Source organism: Crocodylus porosus, unplaced genomic scaffold (genome assembly GCF_001723895.1).
Source record: "Crocodylus porosus isolate Cpor-Errol unplaced genomic scaffold, CroPor_comp1, whole genome shotgun sequence".
NCBI classification, from domain to species: Eukaryota; Metazoa; Chordata; order Crocodylia; family Crocodylidae; genus Crocodylus; species Crocodylus porosus.
The window spans coordinates 110,599,838-110,613,895 of record NW_017728947.1 but is presented as its reverse complement, the minus strand read 5'-3'; the positions used below and the strand labels follow the sequence as shown (position 1 = coordinate 110,613,895).

General features: G+C 43.9%; 1 protein-coding gene across 1 annotated transcript in view; it reads right to left on the bottom strand.

Annotated features, from left to right (window-relative positions):
* MNAT1 (MNAT1, CDK activating kinase assembly factor) overlaps positions 1 to 14,058 on the bottom strand; it is a 153,838-nt gene that overhangs the window by 37,808 nt on the left and 101,972 nt on the right. Inside the window, exon 7 of the mRNA XM_019550930.1 lies at positions 11,311 to 11,432. Within this exon, the coding sequence (XP_019406475.1) occupies positions 11,311 to 11,432 (122 nt within the window). The remainder of the gene's footprint in view (positions 1 to 11,310; positions 11,433 to 14,058) is intronic.

Below are 14,058 nucleotides of genomic sequence, written 5' to 3'. Positions count from 1 at the left end.
AAGCACGTGACCCAAAGATGGGCTGACAAAGTCGCCGCAATCGTCTGGTCTGTTTGGTGCTCTGGGGACAGGTTCCATGGGGAAGGCTACTTCATAGCCTCTGCTGCTCCTGCACCTATTTCTGGAATCTGGGCCAAGAAATGGCACTGTGCCTATACATTTTAGGCACTTCTGCTTTCCCTTACAGGTGCCTTCTTTTCATGAACTACCCTTGGTTTGATCATTTTTTTTGTGGCTGAATCCAACAAGCATCAGGATCCCTTGTTGAGTCTGGTGCTAAGCTGAGAAGTGAAAGGAGCTCTGAGATGCTGAGCAGAAGAAAGAGGAGCTGGCTGTCCTATCTTACCCCCTGCAGTATGTGCCAGGCTGCGGGGCCTTCCCCGCCCTGCAGAGCTGCTCCTGGATTCGCTCAGTTCCACGGTCCTTCTTGCTAGTGCTGCCTCTGAAATGCGAACACTAAGTCTTGAATAGCGCCATTCGTGGCTCTCTGTCAGAAACAATGGCAGCTAGAGAAGGAGCTTCTGAAGATATCTGGGTCCTTCCGATTTGTAGGGAAAAAGAAGTGGCCACAATTCCATTTTCAACGAAGGCATGCATTTGCTGCATCTGTCATCTTGGTGCCAGCCATATGATTCCTGAATGTCACATTGTAGAGAGATGGAAGGGAGACAAAAATTAAAAAGAGCAAAAGAAAAGGGGGTGAAAGTAAAAAAAAACGGAAGGAAAAATGAACAGAATGAAATAGTTATTAATCATCTCTCCACAATCTCATTAAAGGTAGGAAACCTAAGGGAAGTTTAAAACTACCATGGACTTCTAACTGCAAAATTAAGCAGTGAGTGCAGCGGTCCTGCGTAAGGGCTTGAGTGGGCCCATGGGATGGGAAGTTTGGCAGCACATACCTGTGGATATGCAAAGGCAAAGGAGAACCAGAAAACAAAACATCTATGCAAAACTGCAGCCAGGGAGGCAAGGAGGACCAGACAAACTACCACAGGTTACTAACTTGCAAATATTTCAAGATGGCAGTCAGAGAGAAAGCTTTGATTTTGAAGGAATACAGATAGATCTGAGAAACATCCAATAGTGGATACTGCCCCACATCTCCTTATCACGATATCAAATCTGCCCCTTGAGACCCGGTTCTGCACGGCATGTAGCTTGGAGAAGCCTCCCCTATCCTCGCCCAGTTTCCTGCATGACAGAGCGATTATTGCTAAGTGGGAACCATTTCACCTGAGGAGACAAGGGCAGGATTAGCCTGTCCAATAATAAAAGCCAACAAGATGATCTTGGGGGTGTTTTTAAAAAAGATTACGATTTATTGCTGTTTACCACTTCATTCTTCAGCGCAGTTTGCCCAACACTTCTCTGCTCTTCACGTTAAGGTCTACATACATACACACACACACATATATATATGTTTTAATAAACATCATGATTTAGTATTCTGCAAGCCCACACTACAAAAAGACTATTCTGGAATAAATGGTATAATTACATTTCCTACAGTGACCTTGTAATCTCTTGAGTATTTACTCTAGACTAAACAGCCCTATTCAGCTGCCCTGTGTCTGATTGTCGATGAAAGAAGCTTGTTTGACAACTGCTTCGAGCAGAAACATATTTTTTCCATGATTGCATTAAAAAAAAAAAAAGTAAAAAAGCATTACCAGACTAGCATTCTGAGCACAGAGGTTCATGTTAGATCGATGAGTTAATTTTGAAGCCAAACGCCAACAAAAACAATTGCTATGGACATTCTGCTGTCATGGCCAGCTTTTTGAGGTTAATTTAGTGGTACGTATGCAACTACAGCCAACTTTAACTGTAAGGAACGACACGGTGCACGCAGGCTTCCTTTTTTGTTTCTTTATAAATTTTCCATATTCTTTGCTTTTATAACCCTCCTGAGACCTTTTACAGTTACAGAACCCACACTCTACCCACAGGTGGGCGGGCAGGAAGTGAAATTCTCCGTTTCATAAGCAGTGCACTTTTAATATATTCAATTGCTAATGACCTTGACAGAAGAACTCCACGCAAAACACCATATACTACAGGGTGTCGTTTGAAACGTTCGTAAGATATTTTTGCCAGAAAGTTGATTTCTTAAACAGTAAGATTTCAGACTTACTACAGCCTGTGTTCCTCTCCTTGATTTCCATTCAATTAGAAAGCCATTGTGAATCGTCCTCTGCTACATTAAATCCTCGGCGTTCTCAAACCCGCACGGCAAAACTTGTAGGATTTCAAACAGTGTGCCCACGCAATATAAACCAAAATGAGTCCAAAATTAACACTGCTTATGAATGTGGCATCTTCCTTTCTGCTCTGAGTCTCCCAAAGGCAATGCGCTAGTTAACTACTGCATATCCAATGCACGTATGCTAAACCCACAAACTACATTTTTCTTCCCAAGCCTTCAATCAAAAGTGCTTACAGCAAATTGGGTAAAAAAGATTTTGAAGAGAAAGCCTGTGCGCATTGCAAGGGAAGGTGCCCAAATGCAGTTTTTGTCTTTAATGCAGAACAGCTCCACCGTTACACATAAATCCTCATTTATTAGGTGCCTGATTCAGAGCTCACTGAAGTGAATAGGAATCTTTCTACTGACTGCAAGGGCCTGATACAAAGCCCTGTACGAAGAAAACATTAGGGAATTTAGCACATACACCCTTGTCCCTAACAGAACTGCTAGAAGGACAGAGGTCCAGGAACTGCAAAGCGCTCAGGGCAAGTCGAGCCTTCCTTGCTGGTCCTCGGTTGTTGGCTCTTTGACCACCGAGCTTACTGAGAAACCAGAATCTATTCAGAGGAAGCAGAATGAACTCAGTGTCTGCAATCAAAGGGCCAAAGCAGATCAATGTGAAAATGATAGCTTCTCCTTTCATACAGTTCAGGAAAGACCCACATTCCCCAGTTGGAAGAAAGCAGAGGTGAAAAAATCACCTGTTACAGTTTTTAAAGCTTACTGGCTCCGTCGCTCTTTCCAATCAACTTCCAGTTATTTTATCAGTGTTGGACCTTCAGGGGAAAACTCCAGGGCCAGCAAAGCAACAGAACAACAACGATTTCAAAACAGCTCGAAAAGCATCATTACTGCTCCCCCTTTTACAAAAATCACCATGATTGACAACAAAGAAACTGTACTAGTCATTTCTAGACAAAGTGCCAGGACTCGACATGTGTTTCAAATTATGCAACAACACTGTACAACAAAGAAATATGCAGAAGTTTTCCACTTGAAATGAAGGTTAAAAAAATTAAAAGCTACCAACGTTTTAACAGACCTGAAATCCACCCTCCCTGACTTAAATTAAAATTTAAAAATGACCGAGCTGTTTGGCACTAAAAAGGCAGAATCCAGCTGTTAATTACAAAAAGCAGCAGGCCAAAATTTGCTGGGTTTACCCATATGAAAGCTCCCTCGGCATGCTTATCTGCTGATAATTCAGCAATTATCATTTGTTCCTGCAATGTCACTTGGTTTATATTTGAAGTAGCTAATTAGTAGTACCAGTAATGTTGGTATAACCTATAAACTGGATCTTTGTACAGAGACTTTGAGAAATTCTACATAAGATAAGCCAGTGGTTTCAGACGATGTTTCACATGGAAACCCAGAGCTGCCCAACAGACCTCTGGGGTTCTGCAGAGATTGAGGGTACCAGCAGAGCGGGCAGGAGGCAGCGCGCTGCCAGCGATGGGCCAGGTTGCTGGGCTCTGTGTCAGTCTTTAAGGGTGCCTATACACGTGCCAGGACACTGCTCCAACACATTGTAATTACAGCACATTGGAGCAGATCAAGTCTGCTGGAGTGTGCTAATTAGCGTGCTCCAGAAACCTCCCTGCCTCTTGTGCTCAGCATCTCCATGCTTCGAAACGCTGGCAAGGGTGATTTAACTAAAGCTCTTTGAACGAGCTTTAGTTAAAGCGTCTCCGCCGCCATTTTGCAGCGCAGGATGCTAACCACACGAGCCGCTGATCAGAGTGGGTAACGAGTGGGCAGTGCTATGAAAGGGCTCTGTGAGTTTACGAAGTTTGAAAACCACTGATCTAAGCACAGTGCTGAAGCAAAAGAACAGAATGACAAAATGAGATTTTTTTCTTAGCAGGAGCTAATTAATATCCTGGACCCAGCTGTCAACCTGGTTGTTATAAATCAGGTATGCTTATCCAGAATGCCATTCTTTGGACCGATTTCCACCATGGAAAACAATGTGAGGTGGACAAAAAATAGTGCTTACTATAATTTTAAAGTTACAGAGTTCAAGCAGTTTACCTTCAAGGTCTAAATTGAGCACTCTGACAATGTAAGGTGAAACTAGGTGTACACAGAGTTTGGAAGACATATTTATAAAGGAGCCTTAAATGGCATTATCAGAGTGGCACTCAGGGGCTTCCTGAGAGTCTGAATCAGCTCCACCATGGACGACAATTGACTGTTTCTAAAACACAAGGCTTGAAGCTCAGAATATTTTTTGCCCCAAATTCCAATTGTGAAAGCAGGTTTTCTATTTATCTTAGTCTCCAGGAATACCTTATGTATAACTATGTATTTAGTGAGAGAACATACCACACTAAATCTTACTTGCCTACATGAAGAATGATAGATGACTAAGTTACCTTTGCCTGTTCAATTTTTGGCATATTTGAAAGGGGCTTGTTTCATTTTCCCCCCCTTTTTATTTTCATTTCTTTGTATTTTCTTCAAGAAAGAAAACACACTGTTTACCCTAGGTTTTTGAACCCTTTGGTACATTAAATAGGCAATTGCACACACCAAAAATTACATGACAGACAGCATATTTCACCTATCCCAAAACCAAAAAAAATAACAGAAACAAAACAAATTGCTGCCATCACCATGGCTCGCCTGTACAATTCCTCCAGTCCTGAAAGTCTGGGAAAATCCATGGAGTTATGGTGGTTATCAGGTGTAAGCTGTTTTGGGACAAAGAAGAGAGAAAGTTGCAAGCCAGCGTCTCTTATACAGAGCACCCTGCTTTAATCAAACAATACAAGCTTGGGTGCCTCCACTAACCAGTGGTATTTCTGCACAAGTCTCAAATCATTTAGGGCCCTGTAGGTCAAAACCAACATCTTAAGCTCCATGCAGAAACCAATATGCTACACCGGAGGTTTCCAACCCCCGAGCCGCAGCCCGGTACCAGGCCACGAAGAGTTGGCTGCTGGTCTGCAGGAGGGTTGGCTGCCCGACTGGAAGTCTGGAAGTGACGGCGTAGTGCGGAGCGGCAGCCAGCCCTTTTTTATACCCTTTTTGGCTGCCACTCTGCAGTATGCTGGGTCACTTCTGGACTGCAGCCTGCCAGCCCGCAGTCTAAAAAGGTTGGGAACCACTGTGCTACACCACTGCATATTAACCGAGGACAGGAATCATTCAGTGTGTCAGTGTAAGGTGCGCTGCAATAGTCACCGTGGAGAGGAAAACATATGGATCCCAGGAACAAAGCCCAGTTTAGAAGAAATGATTACAATCTCAATTTCACCGGATGAATGCCAGTGAAAAAACACTTTCCTAGATTCTGCCAACATACGGCCATCTAAGAGTATTTGGCGTTTCAAAGACAGCCCCAATATTTGCAAACTCTAGTAACTAATTCTGTGTATGAACCCTCAGCAGAGAAATATATACACCTCAGCTTATCTCCTGGTTGCTTCCCCCAGCCTACCATCGCCACCACACCTTTCCTGATGGAGCTTTAGCAACACGGTATTCCTCCACCCCCGTGCAGCCAGGCAGCGAAGGCACCTGGACAACAACACGTGGGGTCAGGTAAGACAGAAATATAACGCTGAGCATCAAGACAGTGAAGTTGCCAGAGACAAGGCCTCTACATGGACCCAGCCAAAGGTCCCATTTAACCAGCTGAAAAGAAGGGGAGATGAGATGAAGCTCTGCTGACTGTCACGTGGAAGGGAACAATGGATATTTCACTATCTCCTCCCTGAGAAACTTCAGCAAAAGCACGGAGCCACCAGCTTGCCCAAATGAGGCCAATACATATACAGGCTCCTCTACACCACATCTCTCAGGAAAGCTAAAGCAAATTCACTGAAGGTATGAAGACAAGTGCCTTGAAGTGCATTAAAGCTCTCGTTCAAGAGAAAAGCGGTCTTAGGTCACTGGAGCTTACTCCTCCACAAAGAAGGATCCAGGTGATTTACTGGTGGATCAGGGAATGAGTTAGCAGGGAACTAAACTCAGTGGCCTGTGAGATCCCTTCCAGCTCCTCAATGAAAGCCAACGATGCGGCCCCCGTACCATTCTCCAACTACAAGAATGGTGGCCTAGTATAGCCACAACAGAGATTTCCCTCCCCTAACCCACTAGACCTGTGATCAGGGAAAGCTCAAATGGCAAGGGAAGAACAGCAGACTATTAAGGACCTCTCTGCATCTTATCTGGAGCAAACCAGCATAACATGTATTGTCAACAAAGTAATTTGGGGCTATCATCTGTATTTCAGTAATTCAGGAAGCTCAACTTGTGCCACACTCAAGGAACTCGCTTACGTTGAAAGCCTACTTCTAAATAACTTTCAGAGCTTCTCAAGGGAGCAACAGCAAACAGGCACTACATGGACCCTTCAGGCTTTTTTAGTAAAGTCATGAGGCAGCAAAAAGGAAGGAAAAAAAAAGGTTTTTACACTTACAGCCTGAAAACAAATTAAATGTATTCAGATTCAATCTTTCCTGTGTGGGTCACTTAAGCAAGCATTTTGCAGGTGTTCGCAAAAGATGATATAATCCAAACAGTGGGGGCAGGGATGGGGCACAGTATAGAGTTTGCTGGACTGAACAAAATGCAATTACCTGGAGTCTAGTGAGCAACTGATACAGGACAATTTAATTATGACCCACAGTTTTAGAAAAAAGAAGAGCTAACAGGAGCCCTAAGATAACCTCTTAAGAATTCATCCTCTTGTTATGAACCATCCGTGTTATGGACCCGTGTGCTCACAGTGGGCTCCAGGGAAGTAAGGAAGGAACAAACTGCTGCTCTTCTGAGTATTACAGGGAGTATTGCGGACACTAAGGGGTTAGGACCAGACTATTTGTAGGACTTATCCTGTTCAGTGCTTGGAAGATGTTTATTATGTTCAAATCAATAAGGAATGCTACCAGAAATAAATCAAAGGCTCCGGGTTGGCAGAGTCTTTGCAAACTTCTTGGCTTCTGAAGTATGGATAAGATGCAGTCTGCAAGTTTTGGGGAACCGCCTAGCGAGTGAGTTCTCAAGGTGAAACACTATTATGGTGGTGTGACGTTTTGCTGCAGTCTCCAACCATAGTGCTGTAAAGCTAAGAAATTTTAACAATAAATGTGAAGTCTCGTTAATCCGCATAGACCAATGAAAGATATTCCCTTCTAACAAAGTAGACAGGCTTCATACAGACAAGAAAGAAACACTGAGAACCGCTGTACTTTCTTCGGATTTAACCACACTGTAATAGTTAGGAATTCCAGCAAGGAGGGAGCAAAGAAAGCTTTAGGAGGAATGGATAACCCCATTTTGCCCAACTCCTTGGCCTCGTGCAGCAGCTGTATGCAGCTGCCTGCAAGATTAGCCCAAGGACCAAAGCACATTAGTTAAGCATTCATCATCAACAGGAAATGCATTTGAGTTCATATAAATACAGAAACATAAATATATAAAGGAACTTGGTCTAAGGTATTCAAAATACCCAATGGACTGGGTTAGATTAGTATCAGCAGGATGCAGAGAAGAGGGAAACACTGTGCTGTACTGTGCATTAGAGGTTTTTAAATTAGAAGCTGCCTCAGAGCTCAATTGTGTCCTAGGACACTCACTTGTCCCAGCTGTGACAGGTGCCCTCCACAGTTCACACTCTCACTCATTAACAGCAGGATGCCAAGAGGTTTCTAGGTGCCTGAACGGGACTTGGGGACCTAAATTCTCCCTGGGTTCCAACAAGTGATTCAAAATGGCCCTATACAAGAGGCACAAAACTCAAACTCCCCCTATTTTGAACTGCAGGAGTTTCCCTGGATTTCTATACAAGGGCTACTGAAGCATGCCCAAAAACTATTCAGGTGGAGCACTAAGATGCATCTTACCCAATTCCCATCTCAGTTATGTTGCAAGTCAAAATGTTTGTGGTAAGCCCCTGAACGCCACCTAAATTCTTCGAGGCCAGCAGGAAAAAATCCCACCTTACGTCTAACTTGCTTTGACAGCACTGAAGTCACAGATGACCTTTTTGCCCAACGGCTTAGTAGTTAGAGCTCTTGCCCTTTCCTTTGCCCATGAAGTGACTAGCCCCTCCTCACCCAAGTGGAGTTTAACCCACACCTCCCCCTTCCCCAGCAAGTGCCCTAGCCATGGGGCTCCAGGACAGGCTAGGTGAGGGGGATTTTCCATTCTCTTTTGGCTCCTGGTCCCAGCACTGCTCATGCATTTTACATTGGACTGTCACCAGTGGAAAATGACCACTACTTACTACCATATACCAAGCTTCAAAACCCTATGACACGGCCCCTTCCCTGAGAACTGGGAGTGGAAAGAGATGCCTAACTAACGGGTGCTGAGCGGGTGGGAGCTCAGCATGCTCCTGAGTTTCTGCACTTCCCATTGCCTACCTGTAGGGCCCTGCAGGTGTTGTGAATCATCCTCTGGATGTACATCAACCTGACTACTTTTAGGCATCTCAAGCCTCTCCATTGACTGTACCAGGATCTGAGGTGCTTAGGTGGGTAAAGCCTCCAGAACAAGGCATCCAACACCTGGGTGCAGCTATGCGTAGGTGTAGGCACTTACCAAACTTCTTTCAATGCTTTCATCCCTTGCACTTGGTAGACAAGTAAGACTTGCTCCTGAGTTCTTCCCAGCCACTGGGACATAAAGCAAACCCTCATCCATGGCCTGCTGGAATAACCTTAATGCTACTCATTCATGTTCATTAATTGGGCCTTGCTCATTTGGATCCTCTGGCAATAGAGGAAGACCAACACTGAGGTCAAATGCTGCCTTTTCTACATCTCCCCCTCTGCCTGTGTGGTGGTCAGTCCAGAGGAAAACAGTTAGATTTTCTTTTGTCTTCCCAGCCTTTAGCCCCTCTCCAAGGAGGATGTGATGCTGTGACTGGCATGGGACCGTAGAGTCACCGTGAAGCAAAAAAGGCAACAGGGCCAGTGCTGAGCCAGAGGTGAGAAGCAAAGACAGAACAGCAAAGGTAAGGAGTTGTCGTGTGTGTGGGTGAATAGAGAAGAAACATTTCCCCGTGGAGAGTGCTTTTTAAGTGGAATAAGCTGACTTCTACAAGGAACAAACTGCTAGGGGAAAAAAAAAAATCATCCTTTGAAGAAGCAGCCCCAGGGACAAGCAATACCAAGAAATAGAAAGAAAATGGCATCACAGAAGGGAAAAAAAACACAAAACAGGAGGCATGCAGGTGGCTATGGAGAAAGTTTGCTTATTTTTTTTTCAACGTTTGGAATTCATGATGAAAGAGCCATTCCCAGGAAAAATAACATTCAAATAAATAAATCTGAACATTTCCCCAGACTTCAAACGCCTCAGGCACTTACATATCTCCCTCATTTTTTACCCCCGAGAGCTTGACAGGTATGTGTCCATTAGTTAACGACTGATGAAAACCAGCTACAAGTGTGCCAGATCCCTGCAAAATACTTATGCGCAAGCTTAAATTTCACTTGAGTGCTGCTGAACTCAATAGGACTGCTCGGAGGAGAAAAATGAAGCGTGTGCATAACTGCTCGCAAGTCTGGGGTGACTGTATGCAAAAGAAAAAAATGATTAAGAACGCTAACTTTAGGATTGCAAGCAGAGATCCTGAAGATTTCCTTTCCAAGAAGCTGGGTTCTCGGAAAACCCGTGTCCCACACACTTATACTAAGAGCCCGAGTCTTTAAAGAGAAGGCCTCCAGTGGTGCCATGCATCAGTATTCTTGGTGCACAGGGATACAGGAATTGTCAGTGCCCGGAAGTAAAAAAAAAAAAAAAAAAAATACAGAAAGAGGCTTATTTTTTCCCAAACAACATCATTTGTGACAAGTACCGTGGTCGACAGCTTCAGAGCACCACTTGTATGAGAGGCCCACTGCAGCTGTGCTTTCAACAGGTGGTGGAGGCTGGCGTTCGCCATGCCTGAGCTGGGGTAGCTAATGAATATTTTTCTCATTAACCTGGTATCAGAAAACGGAAAGTATAAGCACTGGGAGTACATGAGAACAAAAGTAAGTGGGAGAATTTAAACTCTAGGCCAGCTCAAAGAACCTTCTGTGACGCCACGTGTTAGATCTTGCTCAGCAGTAAGACTGCGTTTTCAAATGGAGACAGAGGAAAAACGTTCAGACTCTCCCCACTTCCCAGGACAAGATGCAATTTTTCCTCTGAAAATATGAAGCACACAGTGCCCGCTGAAGTTAGCGGGCCTCTTTCCCTATGGACTTCAGCTATGGCCTAAGGGTCCCTCTCACTTTTTCCTTCTGTCCGATTTGGGTTCTCAGCTCCTCCTTACTTGCACCTGTAATTGCTTCTTCCCTGTGCTACCCTGCATTTGGGATGGTCTGCAGCACATTTTCCAATCAGTCACAATAGCACATGACCATAAAAAAAAAAAAAAAAAATCAGGCTTAGCTTCAACACACAGTGACGCTCCCCATCTGCCTGGCAGTGTTTGTGCTTAGTGGGTGTTCAACTCCTCGCCGCCCCCCCCCAGGAGAGCAGCAGTGCTACTCGGCCTCTGTCACCCGGGAACACCAGGCTCCCGAGGTCTCTTCCAAGCATGACCGCGCGCTGCGATGGAGCCAGGCTGCTGGGCCTGCCCTTCATTATACTTTTTGACAAAGTTAAGCTCTATATGCTTCATTTCTCACAAACGGAGTTTGACTGTAGACAGCAGTCAGCAAGTAAATCTACCCTTTGCCATGGCAAAAGGCCCAACTTTAATATTTTTACTGGCTTACTGCTGGGGAAATTAAGCCCCAGATTTTTATTTATTTATTTTTTAATACCGTGCAACTGAAAATGAACAGCTACTTCACTACCGCTGCCAATGACAACCTTAAAAAACACTAATGCAATCCAGTTGAGCTCTCGGTAGATCTATAAAGGCTGGAGGACCAAAAAATTTAGCTTATCCACCCAAGCAAAATGTTGGTTGGGCAGGGTATCTAGTATTTTATTAAGATGCTTCCCCCCCCCCCCCAAAATCCAAGCACTGGCAAAGCGAAGGGGGTGGTGATATGCTGAGATGCAGCACTGCGATAAGGAAAAATCAAGTTCCATGTGGCACTCACCCGAGCCTTCCCAGCAGTTCAGGTTCAGGGACTTGCGGACCAAACGTCTCTACTTGCAAAGGCTGATACTCGTACAGCGCTTCCTCCAGCTTCTGAATGGGTGCTAACGAGATATGCTGACCCTGTTGAAAAGGAAAAGCAATTAATTTCTAAATGTTGTCTTTATTTGTTTTTTTCCTTTTGGCTCCTCCAAACAGGTTGGGAGGATGAGTTTACGCTATAAAGTTGGCCTGAACATCACATTAAGAACAATGCTGTCCATTACTACAGCCATTTCCTGATGGTAATTTGAATTCTTTACTGGGACGTACAGTATGGAACTAATGTTTCATATCGCTTTAATGCTTTGGGGAGGGGGAAGTGGGAGGGATGAGCTTTACTGAAGTCAGACTTACCGTCAAAAGGAGTGCAGCTGCCTCCAGTGTCACTGGTGAAATTATTATTAGGTAAAAATTTCATTTATCAGAAGTAATATCAAACAAATGTCTCTGAGCAAGCCTATTAGATTTTGTAATCAATGATTTCCTGAAAGCCCTAATTAGAAAGGGAAGTTACTTTAATTTCTCTCTGCAGGGCTTTGTAAGCTACCATATATAATGGCTCTCATGATGGACTTTTACAATGGAATACAATTAATTCATTCAGCAAATTCCCATTTGTTCTATAACTAAAATATAGAAACACACAAACATGAAATTTTAATTCCAGATGGTACTTCTGCGAGCCCTTCAGAGCACGGAGAAATGGCTAGCATTTTGACCCTTCCTAGCACTCCAACCTCTCGCAAAATAGGAGATTTGGTGCTGGGAGGAGGGGGTCAAGGAGGATACGAGATAAAGCCAAGTTAGCAGATGTTGCTGCGTGACATTCTGCACTGATTTGTTGATCTTTCACACAGTTTCAATTTTCTACTTTATTCTATGGTGCTGACAAATTACCAACAGCAAAACAGACCCATGATCAGCCTAGGCTCCCTAAAGGGATTCCACTTCACATCTGCAAAATGCAGGAATTCAGGAAAGGAATATTATTGCATTTGTGTTCACTTTGTCTGCAAGAGGGTTTACACAGGGTAAAGCTAGAGGTAGTCCTGACATCCACTGGTGAACTTCACTCAGTGGCCTCAACAGCGTCACTATGCAAGTAACCCCTGGAAGAAGAGGCTCATTATCTACCCCACTGTATTAAAATTAACTAAGGAAAGAGTTTGGGGGTAAGACGGGGCTGGTTACAAATCGGATGTGTGCAGTCCAGACGCAGCGGCCTCCTTGTAGTAGTACCTCGGAAGCTTTTGTTCAAAGGTGCAAAAGGCAGATAAGGCCTTTGGGTGAATTTGAGATCCTTTATTAGACCAACAAATTCCCAAATAGTTGGGAAAAAAAACTTTTAGGCAAGCTTTCGGGTTCAAAAACCCTTTGTCAGGCTGAGGAAGTTACAGCAGTTGGTGTGTGCTGAAAGGCAGATAAGAACATTTGAAGACAAGGTCTTGAGAAAAGTTATCATCAAACCAGAAAACTAGGGCAGACTTAGGGATTCTCAGTTTGGAAATTTTGGTGAAGACATTCCCAGTTTGGTTAAGAGCCGGGCAGATGTAGGAGCAGCTGAAGTTTTCTACAGCAAATAGATTGCACGTGTGATGTGAATGGACAACTTAAGATTTCCTTCTTTCTGCGCTGCGCAACAGCTTGAGGGATTGCTATGAACTCTGTAAAGGCAAACCTGCCGCATGGCCCATACGCTCGGAAGGAGAATTTACTGGAGAAACGTCGTAAGTGAGCCATAAGTCAGTGTAGTTTTCATAGCTAGGACGTATCATTTCTATGTCGCAAATGCTCTTAATGAAATTTTACCAAAAAACCAAACCAAATCAAAACAAAAAGCACATCTTGGGGAAAACAGAAGCAAAGCTAAAAGCTCAACTTTAACTCTGTGCCGGGTGATATCTTAAAGTATAAATGCAGCGTCTCATAGCAGTAGTCAGTTAATACAATTGCATTCAAGTGCTCTGAACTTTTTAAATATTTTAACCTGTTCTGGTCACATAACACCTCTGATAGATTATACACTTGGAAAAAAGTTAGGTTTAAAAGTTGAACCATTTTTTCACTTACCTAATGAAGCCAAAGGGAAAGACGTATTTAATATTTTACATACGTACACACACACTCTGGGGGTAAATATCTTCCATTTTTACTCCCTTGCAACTTAAACCTCAAAAAAGAAAATTTGCTTTTGGACATGTTGGCATTGCTTTCGGACAAAGATCAACCATGATAAATATTTTGGGATGTTACTTCCATGTGAAAGGGGGGTAGCTCAGATTGCGGGACAGAGTCTGGGGCCACATCTCAGGAAAGCATCATTGCAACAGCTGTTGCCATTGGTATATTCCTAACACTTTTTACAAGGGCTAATTGTACTAGGATTGGCCAATGGAGGAGGTGGAGGCACAAACAAAAGGGCAGTGTTAGGCTAAAGAAGGCATCTTTCTCCTCCACCCACCCTGCTGCTGCCAAAGCCCATCTCCTTCATCCTTTGGCTTCATTGTGAACAGGGGATACAAATGCCTTGTCATGCCTTCTCCACCGGGTTCCTGAAATTTCAGAGGCAGAGACCTTGATGATCTCCTAGTCTGAGCTCTTGCAGAAAACAGGCCAGAATTTATCAAGCAATTCCTGTATGACGCCCAATTCTTCACTGTGGAGCTCAAACAACTCTATCAGAAATGCATCCTTCTCAGGATTTAAA